The sequence below is a fragment of the Microtus oregoni genome, unplaced genomic scaffold (assembly GCF_018167655.1).
Source record: "Microtus oregoni isolate MIOR12 unplaced genomic scaffold, Mior012 000043F_ref0000047, whole genome shotgun sequence".
In the NCBI taxonomy this organism is placed as follows: Eukaryota; Metazoa; Chordata; class Mammalia; order Rodentia; family Cricetidae; genus Microtus; species Microtus oregoni.
Window position 1 is genome coordinate 4829885 of NW_024543210.1, and position 27517 is coordinate 4857401.

Here is a 27517-nt window from a genome sequence, read left to right on the forward strand (position 1 = left end):
GCGGGGATCCACGGTCCGCGCCTCTGGGAAGGCGGAGCGCAAGGGGGCGGGTAGAGGCGTGGCCCAAGTCCAGAGGGGCGGGGTGAAGCCTTGTGGAAAGGGTAGTTGGGCAATCGGGTCTGGGGGCGGGGCAGGGGGCGGGGCCGGGACCCAAAGGCATAACTGCAATTTAGAGGAACAGGTTAACTTATTGAGTTCCAGGGCAGTCAGGGCTACATGGTGAGACCCTGTGTCCAAGAGAAAGACTGGTGCCAACTTCAGCAGGAAAGCTTTGGGGTCTTGGGTGTAGGAGGCGGGGTAGTAGGCGTGGTCTAGGACTCAGAGGGGCAGGGCTAAACTGCAAGGTGAGGATGTCTAGAGACAGGACTTGGCGATCCGGGCCTGACCAAGGAAGGGACAGAGCGGTGGGCGCAGTCGGATGGCCCCGCAGGAACAAGGAGAGACTATAGGAAGGAGTTAGTAGGGAGAAACTGGGTGGAGCTCCGCCGGAACACTGGAGGGTCGTGGGCCTGGGAGCGGAGGTCGGGGTAGACCTGAAGCAAAGCGGGCCCGCTGGGGCGGAGCTAGAGGGAAGGGTAGGTGGAGAAGTGTGGGACCAAGGGTGTGATTTGGGAAGCGAGGCTGAGAGGGGAGGGTGCCGAGTGACACCTGGCGACCTATTGTACAGGCTTTCCAGGGCATTCACAGAGCACTATGAACTGGAAAACAGCAATCTAGTGGATTCCTTAACCTGCTGTACTGTTAGCAGTGCCTGAGGTTATAGCCCTCCTAACCTCGTTTTTTCGGTCTTCCTGGGGTACAGATTGGTCTGTTTGTTACAGAAGAGCCTTGTCACATCCTAAGAATGACGGTTGTTCGAGCCTCAGGTCACTCAAAAGCAGCCCAGGTATGTTCAGGGCTGCTTAGCCCTGGTTGGTGCATCCTTTGATTCCAGCCTGGCTTATTGGTGCCCTTCTGTATTTGGTTACTGATCTCCATATCGGGTGTCTTCCCTGCTGGCCCTGGGGTCCTGGGATCTAACAAGTTGTTGCCATGCTGTGACTTGGCAAGAAACATCAACTGGCGGGTTTGCTGCGAAGATACTGTCTGCCTTTCCACCCCACACAGCACGTGTCATAAAATCACTGACACTGTGAAGAAACTATTTTCAAAGTTGAGGACTGGTGACCTCCAGAAAGAAATCTTGAAGTCACGTGTTTCAAAAACGTTAACTTTTTGTAACATTTTGTATCAAAAGAGTGGAAAACACAAATTTGTCTACTTCCAAGGGATAAAGCCTTATTCCATACGTGAAAGCTTTGCTAAACAGACATTGGTTTCAAATGGCTGGCTGTTAGGGGAAGGAGAAGGACAGGTAGGGGCGATGAGAATTGTGGGAAAGAGCCTTTCACAGTCTGTTTCCTACTGTAGTTGGTACCTCAACTGATCCTCCGCAGCCTGTAAGGTGGCTTTAGGATTCCCACCTATTGGATGAGGAACTGGAGGTGTTTGAGCTGCCATGGTATTAAATGTGGGGCATCTGCACTGCAGGCATCCTAGAGTTGCTTTAGACAAAAATCAGCATCCTGCCCAGGGAAGCAGGACACAGCAGAGGATGGGAGTGGCCCCTGTCTGTCCTCCCCCAGCCCTTCCTGCAGCTCATGGAGCCGGCTGATGAGAAAACAGATTGAGGAGACCTCCTTGGGACCTGAACTGCTAATTTAGTGACTTCGCTGAGTGACATGGGGGACGATCATTTTCCTTTTCCCAGAACACAGCTCTTTTCTGTGGAAGTAGTTGTACTTGCTGCGGTTGGGCATGGAAGACCAACAAAGAAAGCATGCTTGTGTTCTGGTTCCGGCAAGAAGTGAAAATGACCTTTGATCCATGTTGCCCTCACAACTTGAGGCTAGCTTGGGGTTTCTGTTTTAACTCTTCCCCTCTTGAGTTCCTCCACTCCTCTGGTGACTCCTTAACATCCTGTTGCAAGCTTGAAGGGAGTGATTTCTACACCAGGGCTTTGCTGCTCGCCCTTCTTGGGAAAATACCAAGACAGGGAATACTTGAGGGGAAGCTAGACTGGGGCAGTGGGAGGGAACCTAGGGTGGCTGTCCTGCAGGAGCTGTGGGTCTTGAGGAGAAACAGAAACACATGGCTGTTGCAGTCCTGCCTGGAGTTGAGCGTTCCCACCATTCAAGAAAATAAGGCCAACTACATTCCCGGAGCAGCCTGGCCAGAAGTTCTGGAGGAGCGGCACCATGGTGTTTCAGTGTGTCTTCCAAAGAGTATGTTTTGGGAACTTAGTGTCCAATGCAAGAGCATAGGATCTCAGAGGGAGTCACTAGAGCATAGGGCTCTGACCTTGTCAGTAGATTAATGCTTAGTTTCCAAGGACTGAAGGCTGCAAGTGCAATTCCTTACTCATGTGCAGAAACTGAATGGCTTTACCCACTGAGCCATCTTGCCATCCCAAGTCAGGAAGACACTGAAGGAGAGCTGTAGTGAGCCGGACAGGATCGCCATTACAAGATGGCACCGACATCCTGTCTTGTTGGAAATAAACAACTCCATATTTGGCTAAGCCTTTGAGAGCTGCGTGTCCCCCTCTTCCCGCATGCGCGGTGGTTAAGGGTCCTTGGGCCTATCCTGATGCAGTCTGGTGTCAGCTGTTGGTGGCAGCCAATCAACGGGCGACCAGTGTGCCATTTCCAGATATAAGCAGCTGCCTTAGGGCTCTCGGGCCTCTCTCGCTTTCTCTCCCTCTCGTTTCCTGCCCCTCGTCTCCTGCCCCTCGTTTCCTGCCCCCTTCGCTTCATGCTTTCTCTCAATCAAGGGCACTCCAATAAAGCGTGATCTGAGTAGAATCCTGGTGTGGTGGTTGTTCTTTCTCGCTGGTCGAGAAGTCCGCCGCAGAGAGCAATCTGAGTATAATAAATAATTCTTGTGACAAAATAAGACATAATTTCAAAATTACAAGAAGTTAATAAGAAGTAGTAAAAACACAGCAGAGACGCTTATCTAGGATAAAAAAGCACACTTTTCTGTTGTCAGCTCAAAAACAAAGCTGTTATCTCAAAGGGAATGAGAAGGTTATTCTAGAGCCAAATATGAGTGAGCGTGGCCCAGGAACATAGATTCAGCTTACCCCAAACACCATGCTCCAACACGGGAACAGTTTCAAGAAGCTTTCAGAGGTGCAAAACAGGGCTAGAGAGATGACTCTGTGGTTAAAACCACTGGTTGCTCTTCCAGAGGACCTGGGTTCAATTCCCAGCATTCATGTGGCAGCTCACAACTTTTTGCAACTCCAGTTCTAGGGGATCCAACACCCTAGCACAGACAAACATACAGGCAAAATACCAATGCACATAAAGTAAAAACAAATATTTAGAGCTGCAGAACAAAAGAAAATCATAAATGAAGGGATTTTTCAAACACGAAGGTGGAAATGTCAGGTAGGCGGATTACATACAGCATCTATGCTCAGATGCTGACTAATGGCACTCTCAGCCTTGGGATTATTGGATGCTAGTGGACCGGAAGTGGGCAGGGCCTCAAGGCCCATCCCCAGTGACCCACTTCCTCCTGTGAGCAAGACCTCCTGCAGATTCCACAATCTTCCAATTTGGGACCAAGTGTTCAAACACATGCGCTATGACACACACAACACGGCTGGTACCTTTATTTGCACTTCCAGCCCACAGAGCTGTGGGGAAATAGGCAGCTGTTGTTTAATCACACACCCGTGGGATTTTGTTGTGGCAGCCCTAGCAAACGAGGTTTCTTTGGAGAGATGAGAAAAGCCATCTAAAATTAGTAGTGACGGTGGCACACTCTAGAATATGCTAAGCCCACTGAGTGCACACTTTCACAAGGTGAGCTTGGGAGGATGCAAATTCTAGCTTGCTAAAGTTGCAGACAAACAAAACCCAGGATTTGCCGGGTTTGGCAGAAGACGGGTACAGAAGATATACGCTTTCTTTAGAAGGGATGACCTTTGTTTTCTCTGCTGTACTGAATGGAGTCTTAGGCAGGCATGTAGTCTGCGCTCCTCAGAGATCCCCGAGCTTCTAGCTCTAAGTCACAGTTTAAAACGCTGAAGGCCGGTCTGATTCTGTCTTCCACATTGTACATTAGTGTCTGTGGCAGACATGGCAAACAAATAATACACAGGCCTAGGCACTTCAAAACGGAGCACATCATGACTTCATGGTTGTGCAGATGTCTGAAGCAAGTGGGGTAGGTTGAGTCTTCTGGAGACTTGGAGAAACTCTGCCCCTCACCTGTCCACATGTTAGAAGCTGCCCATACACCTTGACTCAAGTAGCATATGGACCTTACTCCTGTAGTCACTCCCTCTGACCTCTTTGTTATCATCTTCCCACTGTTAGGGACCCTGTGAGTACACTGAACCAGGGATTATACGTGTCACCCCCAAACTGAAGACTGCTGCAGTTTGGATGGAGTTCATATATGCATTAGAGGCTTAAGCCTTGGTGTGGCCCATGTTGTGGGGCAGGGGAAGCTGTGAGAGATAAGGCCTCCTGGGAGGTCATTAGGTCACTGGAGATGCTACCCTTAGAAAGGATTAAAGAATTCTCCCAATATCCTAGCTAATTCTTGAAAGGCAGTTACAATAAAAGAACAAACCAGTCCCTTCTCAACCTCTGGTACCCTGTGCTCTCACTCTAGAGTCCTCAACAGAGCAGGTTTCCAGCAGTTTGGACTACCAGCTTCAACATTGTTATTCTTAAAAACGATTCCCTGGCGGGCTGTCGGAGCCCACCATGAGAAATGCGGCTACAGCTTCCCACTAGCGGGAGGGCACCGCGCGGGCGGTGGCGGCAGGTAACAGACACATAAACACAGGAAATAGCCATAAGTATTTATTAAGGAAGAGGGAGAGAGAAAGAGAGAGAGAAGAGATAAAAGGAGATAAAAGAGATAAAAGGAGAGAGAGAGAGAGACAGAGAAAAACGCATGCGCATGTCAAGGAAGCAGAAAAGGAAGGGCCCGAGATGGTGGCGGGCAGGTCAGAGGTAATGGGAGTGGATGTGGCTTGTCCCTTAAAGCGACAGGAAAGCACAACAAACACTGCTAAGTAAACTTCTTTATGCATTCCTCAGCCTCAGGCATTGTGTGATGACATAGAAAATAAGCCAATACAGAGACCCTCCAACTAGCAACTGCAATCCCCTTTGCTATGTAACCTGTAGCACAGGTTCTAAGGCCGGCACTTCTATATATGAGAAATGTGATGTCTTCCCCGGTTGCGGAATATTTAACTATGTAAAGATGTGTTACATTTGTTTATACTGCGGAATATTAGTTTAACGGTGTAAAGGTATGTTACATTTGTTTACGTTACATTTAAAAGGCCCCGAGGTAAAACGTGGATAAAGAGAAAAAGATTAAAATAAGAGTGAAGAGAAGACCAAGCACTCATAACTAATAAGTCTCTGTGTGGTCCAAAGGAAAAGCTTTGCTACGTTTGGTGCACCATATTGTCTCGGGGATTTTTACCTTCCTTCCTTCCTTCCTTCCTTCCTTCCTTCCTTCCTTCTTTCTGTGTGTTTATTCCATGTCTGGCTAGGTGGCTGCTGCCTGGCTTCTGACCCTGGGCATGTCCCTCTTATTCTCCCTCATTATCTTCTCCTCTCTCTTCTCTTGAGTCTAGATTTCCCCTTCTATTTATTCTCTCTGCCTGGCAGTCCCACCTGTCCCTCTCCTGCCTAGCCATTGGCTATTCAGCTTTTTATTATACCAGTCAGGTACCTTAGGCAGGCAAGGTGAAACAAATGCAACCCATCTTTACATAACTAAACAAACGCAGCATAAACAAATGTAACACACCTTTCACAGTTAAAATAATATTCCACAGCATAAACCAATAGTTCAATATTTCACAACACTCCCCAGAAGTTGGAGTTTCTTATTATCCTTGAAGTTCAGAAATGTCAGGAGAGGGCTGGAAAGATGACTTATCACTTAAGAATACTTGTTCTTGCAGAAGACCTAAGTTCAGTTCCCAGCACCCACTTGGTGACTCACAAATACCCACCCATGACTCCAGTTTCAGGAGATCCAGTGCCCTCTTCAAACTCCACAGGTACATATGTCATATGCATACACACATAGAGGTGAAACACTCATACAAATGAAGTAAATCTTTTAAAAATCTCATGAATGTAATAAAGGTATAAATAACAACAAAATAGGATTAAAATTAGCTAATAACTAAATATATTCTTGAATAATTTTCACCTTAAGAAAAAAGTTGTTAAAAAGGAAGAAGTTGTTACAAATGAATAACAACAACAACAAAAAAACTTGTGAAAATGGGAAAACGTCATAGCAACAACTGTAGATGATGGCAAACTAAATCAAATGCATATAAATAATAAGGTATTCAACTTAACATTCAGTGTAATAGACAGAAAATGATAAAGTGTATGGTAATGGAATAATGTTAAAAACTGGAAATAATGAATTTGATAACTGAAAAATTAACATCTACTTCTGGAAGTGAGAGAATAAAAACCCTAAAAAGTCCAAGAAAGTAAAGAAAAATTAAATGCAGAAGAGGTTTTGAATCCTCTGGAGCTGGCAGGTTCTGGAACAGAATCTGGGTCCTCTCCAAGAGCAGCAAGTGCTTTTAACTGCTGAACTATCTCTTGAGCTCAACATGGAATAGTTTATTAAAAATCAGATAGCAAGGAAAGGACCCCTGGCTGGTGAAGCACAGGGAAACCAGCTTCTAGGGTCCTCCTTAGAGAAAGGAGATGACAAACACCTGAGGATTTCCTGGATTTTAGGACATTCACACAGAGAAAAGTGACCATCACCGGATCTGGGAGTCTGGGTTTCCTGTCACAGTTCAAGACAGTCTCACAGTGGTGAAGAGAAGAGAGAAGAGACTTATCAATACGGCTGCTTTGGAAGAGCAGATTAACGGGTCCAGGGCCTCCCAAGTCTGTCTTCTGACTTCCTGACAGGTGCTTTATTTTAACACAGAGAGAACCGGGGTGGGAAGGGCAAGACATACGGGTAACTAAACAGTCTTTTCAGAGTATCTATTTTTAGGTCTCTGCCTCAGTTCTGGCTTGACTGGGCGGTCAGCTGAGGTCCTTATTGCTGGTTCTTAGAAGGCAATAGTTTCTACACCAGGGCAGCCTCTCCTCAGCTCATTGGTGATGTGCTTTGCATGAAGCTCGGCTGTTTGGAGTCAAAGGTCACTGCAGGTATGGCCTTGTGGGGCCTGCGTGGAGTCTGGGAAAAGACACCATACAAAGCAGACAATAAGCTATATCCTGTGCTCTGATCTCTGTGGCTTCATACTTGAAAGGACAAGTTAGATTTGGAATCACTGCTTTCTTCTCGAGTCCTGCTTGAGTGAATAGCATGCCTACCTGAAGAGGTCAGCAGGTAATCCAGAGTACGGGAGACAGAATGCAGAATGCAGGCACAGAGTCCTTCTGCGGTTATTTACCTTTGGGCCCAAGTGAGGAGTCAGCACTGTTTTAGCAAATGCAGCTTCTAAGTGGCTTTGGAGGAAGGATCCCAAAGAGTCAACCTGAGCTGGGCTTTAAGACGGGTCATGAGGCCCTCTCTGGTTATCTGTTATCTGTTTCCTGCAGGAGTAGATTTAAGACAGTAGACCCTAGAAGAGCAGCTGGAGGCAGTCAGAGACCGGAGAGGATGGGGTACTAGCAGGACAAGTACAAGGGAGGTTTGTCCCTATGGGTTTTGGCCAAAGTTTTCTGGGTCGCTTTGCCCTTCTGGGTGCTTCAGCTAGAGTAGCAGTGACCACACACATTCATGGTAGATTCTCCTGTAGGATTCTGTCTGAAGAAAGACTTTGCACTTGTGAGGGTTCCTCAGAGAACCAGGATATGGAGAGATATGGATTTTGGGGGACTGGAACCTATGATCATGGAGACTGAGAAGGCCAGGATCAGCCGGGCGGTGGTGGCACACGCCTTTAATCCCAGCACTTGGGAGGCAGAGGCAGGCGTATCTCTGTGAGTTCGAGACCAGCCTGTTCTACAAGAGCTAGTTCCAGGACAGGCCCCCCCCCCAAAAAAAAGAAGGCCAGGATCTAATGCAAAGAAAACAGGCAAAATCCTGACCCAAATGGCAAGTTCAATCTCAAAGACCTGAGAGGGAGTGAAGATAGGGGGCGCTGCTGAGGCAGAGCAGATTTGCCATCTCTCCACTGGGTTCAGGGGTTCAGCTACTGGAGGAGGCCTTATTGGGGAGGAGGGTCACTTTATTTATTGGAAATAGCCTCCTTGAAACATCCCAAAATGGTGCATCTCCAGCCCTCTGAGGTCCCTAAGAAGTAAAACAGACAGACTCAGGAAGCTGTGTCTTTGGGGAACATTTGAAAGCGTGATGACTCTGACTCCCACACCCACTCTGCTCTGACTTCTCCTAACATTCTCCTGCAGTTCTTTGGTTTTGATTCCTAATTTCTGAGAAATTTAAAGACGTTCACCGAAGTTGGGCATGGTGGTGCACACTTTTAATCCCAGCATTCAGGAGGCAGAAGCAGACAGATCTCTGAATTCAAGGCCAGTCTGGTCTGCATAGTGAGATCCAGGACAGTGATAGCTAAGTATTGAGACCTTGACTCAAACAAACAAGCAAGCAACAGAAAAGAGATGTCTGCTGCTGTTAGAAATAAGTCCAGGGTCTCAAGAAAATGTGACCACACAAGTAAGTATTTTGGAGAGGGTAAAGTTTTACTTACTTTGATCTCAGAAAAAAACAAAACAAAACATTGATAGCTGGCATTTTTACTAATTTTTCTCCTTCCTTCCTTCCTTTCTTCCTTCCTTCCTTCTTTTTTTCTTCCTTTCTATTTTCTGTTTGTTTATTTTCCAAGACAGGGTTTCTCAGTAGCTAAGGAGTCAGTTCTGAAACTCACTCTGTAGACCAGGCTGGCCTCGAACTCACAAAGATCCGCTGCCTCTGCCTTCTGAGTGCTGGGATTAAAGGTGTGCACCACCATCACTTGCAAATAAGACGGAGCTTCCTTTGTTATATTTAGCCCTTTGATAGAAAAGACAGCATGGGCCATTCACACTTCCCATAATACTTAGCTCTTCTCCCCAAACCACAGCTTAGTTTGGGACATAACTTACTTTTTCCGAATGGCCTAGAAATAGGCGAGGGCTTGGGGCCCAGTGGGGCCAGGGCTGGCGAGGCTGACAGACAGCTTCCTCACCCTCACTGGCGCTGTGCTGGAGCATGAGGAGGTTTATAGCCTTTAGGTAAAAAATAGCTCTGGACACCTTCCACCAGGAAGAGACTTTAAAGGGAATAAAGGAGTCATTTGCTAAAAGAGAAGAAGCCTACCACATTGCCACTGCAATTTTGGATTTTTTTTTTTTTTTTCAAATTGTGTCAGAAGACATCAAGGCATTCTTGTCCTTTAACTGGGTGACTCCATCCCTGGGCATTTGTCCCCAAGAAACAAATGCTCATGATTTTTTAGCTCAGCCCAAGGGACAAAGCTCTGACTACAGTCTTCTTGTTAGGAAGAGGGGTGCCAAGCAAGCCCCAATGCCCATTTGTGTGTTCACTGAGGCTCACCAAGCATGACGGTCCTGTGCTACCAGCTGTGCTAGGTGATGGCTCAGGCAGAGTGGGTGTGATGCTGACCTTACAGACAGGGTCTGGAAACCAGTCAGAGGGTGAGGGGAATGCAGTGGCAAGAGGAGGGACATAGGAGGAACCAGAAGCTAGAGCTGGCACCGAAGGCACACGTCCCACAGAATGTGACTGTGGAGCTGGGTTATGAAAATGATGACTGGTTAGGAATGACAAGAAGGAGAACGATGGGTATCTGAAGACCTTGTGGTGACAGAGAGCATGCTGTGGTGGGAAGCGTGGTGCTGGAGAGTGACCCAGAGCTCCTGAGCAAACCTGGGCATGGCGGTGTGAGGGACTGTGAGCTGGTCAGGCTGAGAGGTAAAAAAGCTTCCTTAGCCTGCCTGGAATAGCAAGGCCACGGTGGCACCAGCAGTGATAACTGAAGTCACAAGCCAGGGCGGGCATGGCACCTGGTGGAGACATGTGCCATGGCTTCCTGTGAGGTGGAATCAGCTTGCCTTAGGAAGGTAGAGCCGTGAGGTTGATCTTGGAAACGTGAGTCAGGGGAGTTACAATTTTTCTTCTTTGCTGTGTGACTTTCAGAAAGGTTTTCTTGGAGGAAAGAGACAATTGTGATCACCAGTCACTTCTTCAGGTTGTTGGGGTCTAGGAGCACAGCCCCCTGTAGCGCCTGAAGTGAGTGACTGCTTGCAAGTCACTGTGATTGGCAGTTAGTGGGACAAAAAGAGGGCTGAGAGGCATGCTTTCATTCCAGATCAAGGGTAGGGAGGAAGGGCTCCAGGGCTAAGGGAGTAGATTAATTCAGTTTGGGACATGGCGGATTGTGCCACCAGAGGGGTGAGCTCATGGGCACATCCTCAGGGTGCTAACTATTTGGGTTTGAAGAGACAAAGGCAGGTTCAGCTGAAGATGAGGATGTTGGCCTTGCCAAGGCTGAAGAAGTGCCTGGGGTTTTGGGAGCTGAGGTGATAGCCCAGGTGGTGGTGATGGGAGGGACAGCAAGAAGAGGACAGCAGAGCCCTGCAGGGGAAAATGCATTCCTCATAGTAGGGAAACTTTGCGCCTGGTGAAAGACGGTGAAAACTGCGAACGGTACTCAGTATGTGAGGCCGCTGAGTGAGTTACAGATTGTTTAATACGATGCACTCGTTCCGCTTACACACTGCACATCCAACCTGCTCAGGATTAAACGGCCTCCACTTTGGACTTCCGATGTAAGTAACACTTACACATAACTTCAAATATACCATGATCCATGATCTCTATCTTTGTTACCAATCCATGTCCCTGACTCAGAAAATTGTTTATGTGTGTGCATGCATGCCTGTGTGCATTTGTCATGAGCGGGTCTAAGGCCATGAGAGCATCAAGGAACTGAAAGCAATGCAAGCAACCCACAATGTTGGGAACAACGTGTAGATAGAGTGTGTTAACATCTACTTGTGGCTTTGTGTGGCATTCTGAGTCAACAAGGCCATAAAAACAATTTTTCTCTTCTTTGAGACTACAGAAGAAGGCTGGGACAAAAGTTGCTCGTTTCTTTTCATTACACATTTGCTGTGCTGCTCAACATAGAGAGACAATGCCATCGGTCCATGTTAGGTTGGGAGCCCAGGCCCCAGTCCCTCACATCTATCCCAGCTCCCAGGCCTGGTCTGGACTTCAAATCCCAGCAGGCCAGGTCCTGACCCCTCCCTGGGGGTGGGTCAGGACCACTCCCCAGGGTACTTAAGTGATCCCCCAAAAGAAGAACACGTGGTCTCCCATTCTTCCTCCTGGGGGTCGCTGTGGCTTTCCAGTTTTCCCCTCGGGGCCACCCGAGAGCACAGATCTCCCATTAAACCTGGATATTTTTTAATTTGGCTTGATTAGGAATTTTTTGCGTCGTCAGAGAGCTCGCTTAAGAAATATTCCTAACAGTCAGGACTTCTACTTCTATTTTTTATAATAGATTCTTCTTAGACTACTCTCTTAGAGTAGACTTCCTTTAGATTAGAATATAGAAGGCCAAAATTCTTCTGAATAAATTTATGTGGCATTGCCATATGCCATCACCATCACCACCATCAACATTGCCATTATCAGTGCCGTCATCATCATCATCATAGTTCTCATTACTGTATCAGCACCACCACTCTCATCATTATTATCACTAAGATCACCATCACCATTATCATCGGTCCTCATTGTTGTTGTCATCACCATCACTACCATCATCTTATCCTCACCACCATTATTATCATCAGCATCACTACCATAGCCATTAGCATCACCACCATCACCATCATCATTGCACCCACTGTCATCATCACTGTCAACAGCATCCTTATCACCAGGTCCATTATGTCATCACCATTACTATTGCCATCATCGCCATCACTACTGTCATTGTCACCACCATCATCATAATCATCATGTGAGAGTATCGCTCATCATACTATGTACACGAGTCGAGTCATTTATAACATTTATAACAAGCTATAATGGGAAAATACATATAAAATTATATAGCTTGAAACAAGCAAAAATTTCAACCAGCGAAATAGATCTAAAAATTGACTGATAGAAAATATAGGAAGAACATACACTAAAAGCAATTGTGCTATTTTGGGGTAGCAGGAGCAGCTGAGTCTCTTTTTGAGTTTGCTATAATAAGAGTGTACAATTTTATCATTTAAAGACACAGTACTTTTATAAAGAAAAGCAAACAGGGTAGTTGGTACTGCCTGAGAAGGTCTCATTGACCTTGGGTAAATCTACTTCTAATCTGTAGGAGAGGGGGCTGCAGATGCAGCACAGTGGGGGAGTGCTTGCTTAGCATTGGGGTAAATCTACTTCTAATCTGTAGGAGAGGGGGCAGCAGATGCAGCACAGTGGGGAGTGCTTGCTTAGCATTGCTATACCTTGAGTTGGAGTCCCAGATTCTCAGTATTGAAAAACAAAGAAAGAACAAATAAATAAGAAAAATAAAGCAAAACAAAAACCCTGTTGCTAGCAAAAGGGATTTGAAGGAAGCTGTCTCCCCAGGGACAGTGCTCTTGGCTCTCCAGGGCTGACTGCATAGGTAAGTACAGACTGGAGGGTTGGAATGCCCCGGGGTCTGAGGTGTCCCACAGAGGATTGCAAGGTTTAGGCTTTCTTTCTGCCACTGCCCTGACAAGGTCACGCAGGTGCTAGGCTTAGCCTCCATCCCTGCTCACCTGCCTGTTCTGTCTCTGTTACCATCTCCAATCACAGTTCCCATTGCCCCCTAGCCTGAGGGTGTCCCTAACTCAGAGGAAGAAAGGCAGCAGGGAGAGAGAGAGAAAGGAAAAAAGACGGGTTGGCAGACAGACACAGCACTCACTCTGGGCTTATGGTGTAAGTTAATACAGTCTTCTGAGCGCCTTTCAAACTAGGAGTCTCCGGCATCAGTTGTCTATGGAATACTTTGGGGATACTCCTCAAGACTATCCGCCCCTCAGTTTCAGTGTAGCCATGCCAAAAGAGGTCAGGGCATCTCTAGGGTGGTAAAGCGTATGCTGGCTGCTTGGCTAGCCTGAGTCCCACATCTTTCTATCTGACTATCCTGAGTATGCAGGGAATTCTCCCCCACCCCCCTTCAGCTTTCTGTTGATGCCTAAGTCTTGGATCTTCCCCTGCCTGGGAAGGAAGGTAAACAGGAGAGGACTCGCCAGGATGAGAGAAAACCGGTTTCTGAGGATGCTTTCATTGCCATGATCTGAGGGCCTTCTGGTAAACTCATTTGTCCAAAAATATCACAGAGCATGTGACATCACCTTCCCATGGCAGGGAGACATTCAACTTCCTAGTTCAGGTTTGGGAAGTGGGGAGTGATTGGTCTGCTAATGTTATAAGCAGAAATGATATCACCAAATTCTTTCTAGGGTCTTCTATGTTTCCTGCCCCTCCCACTTATTGCCATAGTAACTCACCAACAAGAAGAGAGGATTGAGTCCTCTGTGGGCCCATATTTTGTAGCGAGCTGCGTGGAATCACAACTGATGGAGATGTATAATCAACTCCTATGGCTAAAGTCTGACCTATGCTATGATCACGCAATGATTATCAGCTGCGTGCATATGCGTGAACCTATGGGCAGTGCCCACCTGGCAGTTCGGGGTTGGCAGTCCATGCCTACTTAAGGGCTGGGAGAGGGTTTGCCCGGGGAGAGAAAGAGAAGGAGAAGGAGATAAATTGCTATGAATAAAGTCCTGAAAACTGCTGCAAGAAGAGCTCCGGGTGTTGCGTTTTTCCTTGCTGGTCGAGGGTGGACGCGACAATATTTCATATAAAGTAATTTACAGAAGGCTCACTGACCACTAGGTGGATGCAATCCTGCCAAACAAGTAAGACAGCCACCTAACAAAGGCCAGGATGTATGGCTCCTTTCTCCTTTGTTAAAACTGTAGATCGCCCAGGGAGAGGTGCTTGCCAAAGCTGGTGACTAAGGTGCAGGTGTTTCCTTAGCCCCGCATCTCCCCCCCCCCCCAGAGAGAATATTAATGAGCTTCCACCTTGGTTCACCTGGGGGATAAAAGGTGTTTTGTATGATAAACACAGGTAGATCTTTAGGAGAGACGAAGACTGAAATGTCCTTCCGTGATGACTGTGTGAACTGTGTCTGGTTATTTCTTGCACCTCCGTACTGGTCCAGTTAGGGAAAATAGTTTTCTATGTTGGGGCCCACGGGCCCTGACAGTCTTCCCTTGTCCAGGAACCTGCTCCATTGCTGAAGAACATTTGTCACAGGACCCTGAAGAAGTTGATGGGAACTCTCAGGACAGCAGGAAAGCCTCACCTGCCTGTCCATTCCCAGCCAGTGCTGGAGAGGTGAGAATGGAATGATGGGCCCCCGGCTTCCCTTTCTCTTCTCTTTTAGGTTAGTCCTGTCTGAATGTATTTGTTACTTGTCTCGCTGCCACCAGTTAAGGAAGGGAGGGTTTATTATGACCCACTGTTCAAGGGCTCAGTTCACTATGGGCCGGAAGTCGTGGCAGGCAAGAACATGAGATGGCTCATCACACTATCTGTCGTCAGGGAGCAGAGAAGGCCACCTGCCCAGCTCCCTTGCTAAGCTCGGGATTCCCAGTCCATGGAAAAGTCTACTCGTGGTTAAAATGAATCTTCTTACTTCAGTTAACCTAATCTAGATAATCCCTAATAAATATGACCAGAGATTTGCAATGTGGTATTCCCCTCTGTAGGGGAATCATTATCATTGGTGAAGAAGCTGCTTTGGTCTATGGCAGGGTAGAGTATAGCTAGGCAGGAAATCCAAACAGAGATACAGAGAGAAAGAAGGCAGTCGGAGAGATGCCAGCAGCTGCTGAAGGAGTCAGATGCCAGAGCATTGCTGGTAAGCCACAGGGCACATGGTGATATACAGATTAATAGAAATGGGATAGTTTAAGTTGTAAGAGCTAGTTAATAACAAGCCTGAGCTGATAGGCCAGTTTGCAATTAATATTAAGCCTCAGAGTGGTTATCTGGGAACTGACAGACAGGAGAGAAACCTCCAGTTACAGATTTGTTTCCATGGTGATTTCAAATCCCATTAACTTGATAATCAACATTAACCATCACAATAATTAAATGTGTCCCATATGAGCACTCACCCGAATGGTATGTGCAGAGTACTGGTCCAATAATCGCTGTTGGGAGAGAAAATGTCCAGTTTTCTAGTCACACGGGTCTTAGGCTAAGTGGCTGGCACTCATTCTACACGCTGCAGACTGCACACAGAATGCAGTACTTTCTACCCTTCCCTTAGCATGGTCTCCAGTGGGGGCTGATGATAAGGCGCACATAGAACTGGAGGACATGGATTGAGAGGGTGGAGGCATCTTCCCTGATCTCTGCTCCACCAGCCGTGGAGAAACCCTGAGAAAGCATTTCTGATCTCTAACCGCCTGCTGCTTCATTTTCAGAAAAGACAGCCGGTTTACTCTTCTGGGGGTTGCTGTGCTGTTGAAACTGAATAGACATGTCTGGATGTGGAAAGGAAGTGGAACAGAGGGTACCTCTTTCTGCTGCTGGTCCATCCTGGGAGATGGGCTGGCAATACCCGTGTCCACCCAGAACACATCTAATCCTATTGCACAGATGCATGCAGAATACACCTAAGGCTTGTCACAGCAGCGCTGGTGATGTAAGCAGGTGTTGAACCTTGAGTCAAGAGCTAATAATGTACTTCAAAGACTCCATAGGTCGAGGTACAGGTTACAAAGGGCTCCCCTAGCCTCTTAGGCTCCCTCATGCACATTACAGACATACAAGGTCAGGAGTTAGAAATTTTAAAAAGATAGGCTAGAGAGATGGCTCAGTGGACAAAGGTGCTTCCTGTCAAGCCCAACGAGCCAAGTTCGAGCCCCAGAACCCACAGGAATAAAGAGAACTGACAGGACTTTAATCCCAGCACTCGGGAGGCAGAGGCAGGCAGATCTCTGTGAGTTTGAGGCCAGCCTGGTCTACAAAGTGAGTTCCAGGTCATCCAACATTGCTAGACAGAGAAACCTTGTCTTGAAAAACCAAAGACAGAGAGAGAGAGAGAGAGAGAGAGAGAGAGAGAACTGACAGACTGGCCAGCTGTCCTTTGACATCCACATGTACACTATGGTACACACACCTGCCCTCATTCCCACTAAATAGATAACTATAATAAAAATTGTTTTTAAAATATTTTAAAAGAATTTGGAGGAGGATTTCTCGGAGTGTGTGTGTGGGATGCTCTGTTGATTACACCATCTTCCTTTTATAGGGAAGGTCAGGGGTCATTTCTGTCTTCTCCCAAGTCACATGGGGAACGTGGTATGTGTTCCCTGGATTTGTGGACCGTGACGAAAATTCCAAAGCCAAAAGAGACACACTCTCAGCCATGTGCCCAGATGAAGCTAGTGTTGGCCGTGAGGCACAAACGTGTCCTTGGAATAGAAGTGACCCTCCTTAGAGCAAGAGAGCCAGAGAGCGGTGCCTAGGTTCCCGCCAGCAGCACCCTCTTCAGCCTCAGAAGGGGGACCCTCAAGGGAGGAAGCCACTCCTTAAACATGAAGTCTTTTCCTGGTTCCAGAAGACTGGAGAAATGTCAGGCTCTTTCAGGAACCCTTGAAAGCTCTTCCGAGCCCTCCGCTTGTGCACACGCTCCTCACAGCAGAGACCAAGCACACTGGAATAAGAGTGCTGTCCTCCTCCACGGTGCTGAGGGGAAAGACGGACTGTGTTCTGCTGTCTTGCCACTAGGTGGCGGAATGCATCTGACAGAGGAGCTAACTAAATTTAATTCCGAGTTCAAAGTGAAGCTAAATACCGCTACAGTGTTCAACTTACGGATGCTAAGACACCTACTTGCTTTTTAAGCCTAGAAAACAAATTTGTTTTTATATCTGCGTTACAGAGAATCTTAATTACATCCTTCTCTCCAGTTTCCTGAATACGAGGAAAGACAAGTCAGCTCCTTGTCTCCAGGATGGAGTGAGCAGTGGTAAGCTGTTATTGTGTACTATATGAATAATGAACAAATACTACCTGTAAATCTAACACTGGGCCACTTAAATACAATACCACCGTGATAGTGCTATTTGATACTATTCATAAATAATTACTATATACTATGTACTTAATAATGTTGTGATGGTTGGCTTAAAATATATAAAAACTTATCATTGTCTTCATAACTAATAAAATATAGAATAATACTTTGTAAGTACACATCTTAAGTATGAGCACATGTATATACATCTTTCTTCTTGACTTATAAGCTGTTATATGTGTTATGTGTGACATGTCACCCACAGGCTTTGAATGCTTGGTCCCGGTTGGCGTGCTATTGTGGGAGGTTCTGGAAACTCGAGGAGGTGCAGCACCAATAGAGGCAGTAGCTGCTGAGGGTAGGTCCTTAGATGGCTGGTATCTCTGGTCCCTTCCTTCTTGCTGTTTCCTATTATCAGACAACGAAGTTGCTTCTCCAATCTGTTCCCCTCACCATGACGTTGTCCCCAAATGCTTGGGGTCAAGTGACAGTGGCCTGCAGCCCCTGACACCATAATCTAAGCCAAGTCCTCCCTCCCTGAAGTGGTTTCTGCCAGGCCATGGTAATACCAAAGGAGCCAATATGCAACTTGTCGTGGGTCTCTTTCCCTTCCTTGATATCTAATTAGTCCTTTTACTATCAACTCAAAGTGACCATTTTGCCAGTACGTTTTAGAGTTGTCCCATCTGATGAAGATTTCCATACTGTCCACAGAGCAGAACTCCATCTGCAAGGGACCTAGTGAGCCCTCAGTGTGGGTCATATCTAACTTTAAATACTTTAATTGATACACTTTCAGAAACATAGGTCAATAAGAAATCCACGTTTAAGATTTTATTTCATTATAGAATATATCTGATAAGGGTTCATACAAACGGCTTCATCTTGAGTCACGTTGTTTCCTGGTGCCCCGCCCTTTCACAGCAGGCTAGAGACGGCAAAGGAAATGCCTCCAAAGTTTTCCTCCATCGGTGTGGTAGAGTTCAGGTAACTCGATTCGCTTGTTTGCTTAAGTGGGTTAAAAATCTCAGCATTTGTCCTTAGCTCTTTGTGATTCTTCTGTTTAGAAATCTGAGGTGCAGTCCCCAATGTAAACAATGAATTCAATCTGTCACACAGTGGGTAAGGCTTTCTTGATGCATTTAGACCACCTATGTCCTATTCGGCAGAGCACAATCTTAGTCCATATGATGTGCGCTGTCCATGCACAAGAGTCGGGAAAGGGGGATGCCCTTAGCACCGGGAGCCCCTGAGCTGCTGCACTCCCCAGGCCGCTGCCACACTGAAGACAGTCCTTCTCCGACTTGATCTACTTGGTCGTTGGGTACAAGTGGACAATGTCCAAAGCACGCACAGTGAGGCCCAGCCTTGGGCATTTTATCGTGAGTTACTAAACCCTATACAAGGACAATACTGTATCATGCCATTAATATACAGGGCGGTGGCTAAATGTCTCACCATTAATCAGGGCACACAAACAGAGATGGGCGGCGGGGGTGAAGTTTGTGGAGGTGCTGAGAAACTGGCTGTGCCCCGGGAAGGACAGTCTGTCCAGAGTGTGGAAGCACCGATACAGCCCACTGGAGCCCAAGGGTTCTGTAGTGGAAACCGTTTATTCAGAGAGTACACATTCCCTTTCTTGCCAGCCTCCCAAAGGGAGGGGTTAGTGAGATCTTAGTTACATGACCAAGGAAAGTCTGGTATTTGCATTCCTGATTCAGTTATGTGATTTATCCTTTTAGGACCAATTAATCAATGACCGCAGTTCGGTACTTCATTATAAATATCCGACCTAGCAAGGTGAAGCAGTGAAGACAATATACAATATTTTAAAAGGCATTCTGTGACCATTCTGAAGAGTTCATAGAAGTGACTATAAGGACACACCAGTCCCTTCCGTTGATGCCACTGCCATGTAAACCTTGGGAACTTTCTTTACCCAACATGCATTCTGTCCCGTCTTATATAACAAAAGCGGACACGAAACCGCTTATCTGGTGTGACACTCGCTGGCTCCCCAACTAAGGTAACCGGTAGAGGGACAATTTTCCTGAGGTTTGTAAGAGTTTGTAGACAAAACAGAAATCACAGTGACCAAGCGGAACGTGAGTCTGTCTCCTCGGGTGCCATCTGCTCCCAGAGCTCCCCTGGGGACTAAATGACCCGCCACTGCATGATGCTCGTGTCTTTCCCACCCGTGGAGATAAGGTGGCTGTCTTCACAGAGGAAGTCGACGTTGGTGACATGGCTGCTGTGTCCACCGTAGATGTGGCTTGGAGCCTGGAAAAATATGGCAAGGAGGAAAGCTTAGATGGAGGGGATGGGCATCAGGAATGCTTGCATTTGAGATCAGTCCATAACTCCCTTACTCCCCCGATTTAAGCTGCTCTTGTCTGTGCACCTGCTTCATGTGCAGGACTCAAGAATGGTGTAGAACTAATCCTCCAGGACAGAAGCAAACACATGATACACCTGAAATCAAGTAAGTCAATACCAGAGGATGCACCAGGTATGAGCCAACCCTAGGGTGGGACTAGGCAGTTGCTGGGGTGAGGGATAGGGTCTTCTGGCTGAAGGATGTTCAGATTCACCAAGGCCCAGGAAAGCAATCTAGGCACAGGCATGGTCAGTTCAGCAGGGATGGAGTGGTGTGTGTGTGTGTGTGTGTGTGTGTATGTGCGCGCGCGTGTGCGTGTGTGTGTGGTATGTTGGGGTTCCATATAGCTGCAGAAGTAGACATACCAGATATAGAGAGCTTTGTGGCCACATCTGGGTTGAGGTTGCTCCGAGGGCAGAGGGGAACCTCAGATGTGCTCAGGCAGCAGATTAGTTGGGTCATGCTGGCAGCCCTGACCCACAGTTCATTTCCAACAGGTCAGAGCACAGTGCCAGCCCTGAGGAAGAGTGTGAGTGCCTAAGGCCTTACCCTGAACTGTGAGCAAGGGTAGGAGAAGAGGTGCACTTTGCCAAAGTCATCGCCTGTGCACAGGAGCTTTTTCTCGTGGGCCCGGCAGATGGCGTTGATGTCTGTTCCGTCAGAGCCCTCTGGCCACACTCCTGAAACAGAGCACAGACATCACTGGAGACCCCAGACCCACAGCACACAGGACCTGGTCACCAGCACATCACAAAAAGAAAACCACCTTCAGCCTGGGCTCTAGAATCCAGGGCGAGGAGGATGCTCATTTCCAGCTCCTGCTTCTCTCTGCTTCCTGGTCCAGTCTAGCCTGGGCCAGCCTTGAGAAGCTCTGCATCGTTCCCTACAGCTTTGCTGAGCTACCTGCCTCCGTTGGGGCCCGTCTGGGTGCAATGGCAGAGTACCAACTGCCCTGGTTATGAAGAGGCGGTTTTCCATTGTAGGTTCTTGAGATTGCAGGGGTACCTGGATGGTAGGGGCACTGTTTCCAGGGAGAGACTTTTGGTTGAAAACTTTACATGTGAGGGGGCTGAGTACACCAGCTTCCCAGCAAGCAGCCCTGGTGTAAACCTAGAGGGCTTGAACTCAACATCAGGAAACAGAGTAGCCGCACTGAAGAGACTTACGAAGTCTTATCAGTCTGCTGGCTTCCAGCTTCTCAGATTGTAGCGACTCATGTTAGGCTAAGATGAGCTTTGAAGGAAGTGAAAATTTTAGGCTAAGGATCAAAGAATATAATAATCCTAACAAGTGGCAAATGAATCAAGTGTTACATGGTTCATATAGGTACAACATCCATGTAATCACTGTAGGAGGACCAGCCTGTGCTTTTGGGTCAATTCCTCCCTCATCCTTCTCACATAGCCTGAGCCTGGGAGATGAGAGAGTGTGTATCATGGCCCAAAGCAGTGATAGAGAAGATGGACAAGACTGAAGATGGTGAAGCTGGAACGATGGCTCAGTGGTTCAGGGCCTGGGTTCGATTCCCAGCACCTACATGGCTGCTAACAACTATCAGTAACTCTAGTTCCAAGGGGATCTGACGCCCTCTTCTGGCTTCCACTGGCACCGCACACACATGGTGCATAGTCATGCACACAGACAAAACACTCATACCCATAAACAATTAAAAATATATAAATTCTTAAAGAAAGATTTGAGGTGGTGTGATCTCATACGTTAGAACACATTTTCCATGTTCAAAGTCAATGACATCTGTGGACCCCTACCAAAGACATGGAATCCCAAGGTGCAGGTGTAGGTGGCCCACTCGATGTCCCTTGTGGTTTCCACACTCACAACTTGCTTACAGGCAGATGGGACCCCTGGAAGAAGCAAACAGCCTTGTGATTTTTCAGCCAAGGGCCCCCACCCTCCCTGGGGCCAGGCAGGGTCCTCGGAGCCACGCCCCATCTGGGAAGAACCTTCTCCTAGCCCTGGGAGCAGTGGTGCACAGCTGTCAGTTTGCCAGGGAAGGAGCGCAAATCTGGGCTTTAGGAGAGGCTGCCTTTCAGGGTTCAGTGTCCTTCTCTGAGATGCCCTCTTTTGCTCCCCACCACCAGCATGGCTTCTCCCATCTGTGGCCAGTCTCTGGTCCCCAGCCACCACATGACAGTTGTTATTCTTTTTTGTCTGGTCTGCGGGGTTAGAGAGTGGAGATGTTACACGAGACACACGGCGGTGCGGGGTTAGGAAGGAGACATGGACATGCAGCGGTCCCACGTGGGTGCACTTTAATGGGGGGGTAACAACAGGTGAGGGATGGGTGTGAAGAGACAAGAGGAAAGGGAGGGAGAGAGAGAGAGAGAGAGAGAGAGAGAGAGAGAGAGCTCGTGGCGACCCCTGTTTTTAACGGGGAACATAGGGGCATCTGGGAGAAATGCCCTGCACCTGTGCGGCTTCCAGTCCAGGGAGATGCTGGGAGCTGTAGTCTCCAAAAGGAACAACAGCAGTGTCCTCATGGCAGGCCTGAACCCTGCCTTGCTTCTGGACTGTTCAGCCCTCTTCCAGCATGTACACACACACCACACACAGACACACAACACACACAGACACAGACACACACACACACACAACAGACAGACACACAACACATACACACATGCATGCACATGCTCATCTCTTAGCCTCTTCAGCTCTGAGGCAGGGGTGAAAGTTCATGGAAACCAGTCTCAGCAGGTGCCAAGGCCTTCAGGCTCATCTGTCTGGGTAGGTTCTAGACTCAGGCCCATACCACAAGCAACTGCCTTCTTGTGCACCCGTGTGAGGCGGGACCCGTGGAGAAAGGGCTTCCTCCTGGAACTGGCTGCCTCTCTTCTCTGCCTTTCCCAGGCTCCTTACCAAGCAGGCAACAGGCCCAGGGGAGTAACTTCCTCCCTACCCCTGGCTGTAGGCCCCTCACCTGCATCTGAACCCTGATTTCTTTATTCATAAAAGGGGCCAAGAACTTTCAAAGTGCCAGAAATCACTGTGAATCATGAGAAAGTGTAGGCAAACAGCAGTGTGCATTTGAAGGAACGTTCTACGGGGGGAGACCTGAACACTGTCATATCCCACGGCCCCCTCCATTTTGCTCAGAGCAAAGGCTGCTGTTGGCATCCTTCCTCCTCCCAGGTACTGACTTCAAGAAAGGCTTGAAGAAAAGGAATAGGGCCCCGGGGCTTTTATCCACCCAAGTGGGAGGGACTTCATGGTCTCTGCCTGCTTGGGAGGGTACTTTCACCAAGGCCAGCCATACTGTGACATTCACCCACCTCCAGGATCTCCACATGGGGCTCACTTCTTCCCCAGGGTGGGGAACAAGATCCCTCCCAATCAACCCAATCCAATATCAGGCCCCACCTCACAGAGGACACTGAGAGATGGAGAGGGCCTCGTTCCACACAGACCTGTGGGAGTCTCAGAGCGAGTGTCCTGAGTCATCCAAACCCAGACAACCCTGCTGCCCCGCTACTCACAGTAAAGGATTTCGTAGTCCCCAGAATTGGACACCAGGAACTGTGAGTTCACGGACCAGTCGAGGTGGGTGATGAAGCTGGAATGGCCCTGGGGAGAACACTGGGTAAGTCCCTCGTGCCTTTCAGAATGGAGAAGACACCACGCCACCGTCATGAAATGACCACGTAAGCACCCCCAGGAAACGGAAAAACGTACAGAGCACTTGCCGACTCTTGTGTATCTCCTCCCGTTGTCGCCAACTCCGTAAATGTAGATGCAGTTGTCGTGAGAGCCTATTGCTAAGAAATTCCCATCTGCAGAAACAGGACAGATTATGAATGTGAAGTCACTGTGTTATTCATCACAAGAGAAAAGGGCACTTGCCACCATAGATTCGAACCAAGCAGCCCAATTAACAAACTATCAAAGGGAAATACATTGCTTTTCTTTCTTTTTTTTAAAAAAAAGATTTATTTATTTATTTATTATATATACAACATCCTCCCTCCATGTATGTCCACACACCAGAGGAGGGCACCAGATCTCATTACAGATGGTTGTGAGCCACCATGTGGTTGCTAGGAAGAGCAGCCAGTGCTCTTAACCACTGAGCCATCTCTCCAGCCCAATACATTGCTTTTCAAAGTTCTTGTTTGAAAAATGCCCATAGAATTAGTATATAAGTATAAGTATAGAGTCTGCTGGGTGGTGGTGGTGCACGCCTTTAATCCCAGCACTTGGGAGGCAGAGGTGGGCGGATCTCTGTGAGTTCGAGGCCAGCCTGGTCTACAAGAGCTAGCTCCAGGACAGGCTCCAAAAGCTACAGAGAAACCCTGTCTCGAACCACCCCCCCCCCAAAAAAAAGTATAGAGTCTAGTAAAAGTTTATAAAATCCTTCTTTTCAAACTTTTAAAGTAAAATTTGAAATCTTTATTTTTATTTTATGTGTATGTGTATTTTGTCCACATGAATGTAGGTATGTGCCCCATGTACATGCAGTACCTGAGGAGGCCAGAAGGGAGCGTCAGAACCCTTGGAACTGGAGTTACAGGTAGTTATAAATTGCCATGTCTGTGCTGGGAACTGAACTCATATCCTTTGCAAGAGCAGCTAGTGCTCTTAAACACTGAGTTCTCTCTGGCCCCTGAAATATAATCCTATAAATTGTATATAACCCTTCCCTGGCTGTCCCCTTCCCCACCTTTGCAAGGTGGAGACCCAGTTTTTCAGCCCTGGTTGTCTGAGACTGGGCCTCTGCAGCCACAGCCTTCCTCATAGGGCCTGGGCCCTAGAAGGAGTCCTTGTATCCTCCCGAGGCTCCACCTCAGTGGGTTCACTGCCTATGTCAAGGAAGTCTAGGATGCTGGGCTGCAGGGCTGGTGCCAAGCAAGGAGCTTTCGGTAAGGGTGGCAGAGTCCTCCCTGTAGCCGGCCAACAAACAGCCAAAGTTGATGATGGGGGAGACCCTAAGACCCACCAGGAAGAAACAGGATCTAAAGACTAGTCCAGAAATGCCAGTGTGTCCTGAGCAGGGCCAGCAGGAAAGACAAGGGAACGACAGCAGAGTAGTGACCTCAAGTGGTTGAGAGGGCGCTGAGGAAGGAGTGAGGGATGATGGGTTCCTCCAGCCAGCCAGCCTGCAGGCAAGTCCTGCTCCTACTGATCATCCATCTCTGCCCACAGAGCATGCTGTCTTAGTTGGGGTTTCTGTTGCTGTGAAGAGACACCATGACCACAGCAACTCTTACAAAGGAAAACATTTAATGGGGTGGCTTATAGTTTCAGAGGTTCAGCCCATTATCATCCTGGTGGGACATGGTGCTGGCCCTGAGAGTCCTACATCTTGATTGGCAGGCAACAGGAAGTGAACTGCCTCATAAGAACTTCAAAGCCCATCCCCACAGGGAAATACTTCCTCCAATAAGGCCACACCTACTCCAACAGGCCACGCCTCCTACTAGTGCCACTCCCTTTGGGAGCCATTTTCTTACACACATGTGTAGGCTGCCCTGAAGTCCTCAGTCAGGCTCACTAGGAAGTCCCTGGCACACAGGAAGCTTAGTTAGTTGATCATAAACTGTCCCCATAAATGCACCACAGGAATAAGGGAGACCAGGGCCCTACAACTGGCACACACCATCGCTTTGCCCAGAAGGTCAGTTCTCTCCCCATAGAAGGATTAACACAGGGGGGCATGGACTGCGACCACCAGAAAATGGTATTTTAGGATGCTCTAGCAAAATGTGGAAGAGGGCAAGATCGAAGCAGCCTAAGCAGTCAAGGAAGCCCAAAGGGAGGGGGCAAACATATTTGCTGGAGAGGGGGAAAGAAAGCATACTACAGAGGCTGGGATCCTTGACAGAGTGCCCACACTGCTGGCTCCAAATAGGGCCAGGGAACGTCAGAAGATCCAGTGTCCCTGTCCTGACACCCATCTGGTCATGACCACAGCGCTCTACGCTGACAACCACAGTAACAACCACTTTCCGAGCGGTGGCTGTGGGCCAGTGCTGTCTAAACTCTTCCCACAGGAACCCGAATAAACATTAGGAGGCAGGGGTTGCCAATCCCATATTTTAAGATTAAAACCATAGTGGCCCAGGGTGTATGTACGTGCACGTGTGTGTGTGTGTGTGTGCATGCATACATGTGTGTGTACACGTGCCACACTGCATGAGTAGAGATCAGAAGACAATTCATAGGGAGTTAGTTGTGACCCAGGGTGTATTGTGTGTGTGTATGTGTGTGTGCACATGTGTGTGTATGTGCACATGTATGTGTGTGTGTGCACATGCCATGCTGCATGAGTAGAGATCAGAAGACAATTCATAGGGAGTTAGTTGTGACCCAGGGTGTATTGTGTGTGTGTATGTGTGTGTGCACACGTGTGTGTGCACATGTGTGTGTGCGTGCACATGTGTGTATGTGTGTGTGTGCACATGCCACACTGCATGAGTAGAGATCAGAAGACAATTCATAGGGAGTTAGTTTGCTCCCTAGGGATCCAACTCAGATGGCCAGGCTTAGCAATAAGCACCTTCACCTGTCATGTGTTTCATGGCTGCCTGGGTTCAAATTTCAGTTCTGGTAGCTGAGGCCACTGTGGTGGTTTGAATTAAGAATGGCTCCCATAGCCGGGTGGTGATGGCACACACTTTTAATCCCCACACTCAGGAGGCAGAGGCAGGTGGATCTCTACGAGTTTGAGGCCAGCCTGGTCTACAAAGTGAGTTCCAGGACAGTCAGGGCTACACAGAGAAACACTGTCTCAAACAAACAAACAAACAAACAAACAAAGAATGGCTCACATCAACTCAGATTTCAAGGCTCAGTGACTAGGATTTGACACTATTTGAAAGGATTAGGATTAGGAAATGTGGTCTTCTTGGAGAAAGTGTGTCACTGGGAATAGTTTGAGATTTCAAAAAGCTCATGCTAGACCTAGCCAGTCAGTCTCAGTCTCGCTCTTACCTATAAATCAGGATGTGGCTCTCAGTATTGCTCCAGTGCTGCCTGCTTGCCATGCTCCCTACCGTAATGGTAATGGACTAAACCCTGGCACTGTAAGCCAGCCAATTAAATTCTTTCTCATCTAAGCAGTGCGTTGGTCATGGCGTCTCTTCACAGCAATAGCACTGACTAGGACAGCCACTCCCCAAAGCCTTTGTCCACTGCCCAGGTGCTGCTCCTGGGCTTCTCTGCGACCTTCTAGACATTAGTGCCATCTTTTCTCTCCCACACTCCTCTGTCAGAGAACACATGGTCACCTGCTTTTAGTGGAGCTTCTCAGTAGTGTGCTGCCTGATTTGTCAAAACCATTGGGTTGACAGAGAGCACTGACTCCAGATGGCTGGCTGGCCCAGGGCACTCACATGCAGTGGGCAGTTTGTGATGGGAGGAGGGAAGGCAGTATTACCCAGAGGAAAGCTCCAGGGACTGCCATTGGGATAATAGAGAAGAAATGGAAACACAGGCTCGCTCACATGAACAACTTTTGAGGAAGATGGGTTGCAGGATGATACTCTCTTGTACTGACCAATCGCTGAATAGGATAGTTAGGTAGGAAAACCAAACCGAGAGTGATAGAAAAAAGAAGGGCAGAGTCAGGAGTCGCCAGCCAGATGCAGAGGGAGCAGGAGATGAATGTGCCATGCTAATAAAGGTACTGTCACATGGCAGAGTGTAAATAAGTGATGTAGGAGGGTCATCTGTCTATGTGTTACTTTCATTGGTTAATAAAGAAACTGCCTTGGCCTTTTGATAGGACAGCAGCTTAGATAGGCAGAGTAGACAGAACAGAATTCTGGGAGAAAGAAAGCAGAGTCAGGCAGACGCCATGCTTCTCCTACCCAAGACAGACAGTGGCTAGACTCATGCCGGTAAGCCATAGTTGTTATTCTTTCTGTCCCTGCCCTAGCCACGCCCACTCCTTTTAACTTCTGACCTCCACCCCGCCATCGCTCTCTTTCTGTTTCCTCTCCCGGTGTACACACGGAGCTCTGCCTCTCTCCTCCTCTTTCTCCCTTCTTCTCTTCCCC

The 27517-nt window shown here is 47.9% G+C and overlaps 1 protein-coding gene across 4 annotated transcripts in view; it reads right to left on the bottom strand.

Annotated features, from left to right (window-relative positions):
* Positions 1–17933: 17933 nt before the first annotated feature.
* Eml1 (EMAP like 1) overlaps positions 17934–27517 on the bottom strand; it is a 168434-nt gene continuing 158850 nt past the window's right edge. For all 4 annotated transcript variants that reach the window (XM_041633159.1, XM_041633161.1, XM_041633160.1 and 1 more), the window contains 5 exons: positions 23196–23293; positions 23000–23087; positions 21272–21367; positions 20052–20182; positions 17934–19405 (listed from right to left, as the gene is read on the bottom strand). In XM_041633159.1, coding sequence (XP_041489093.1) covers positions 19280–19405; positions 20052–20182; positions 21272–21367; positions 23000–23087; positions 23196–23293 — 539 coding nt within the window. In that variant the 3' untranslated portion in view covers positions 17934–19279. The remainder of the gene's footprint in view (positions 19406–20051; positions 20183–21271; positions 21368–22999; positions 23088–23195; positions 23294–27517) is intronic.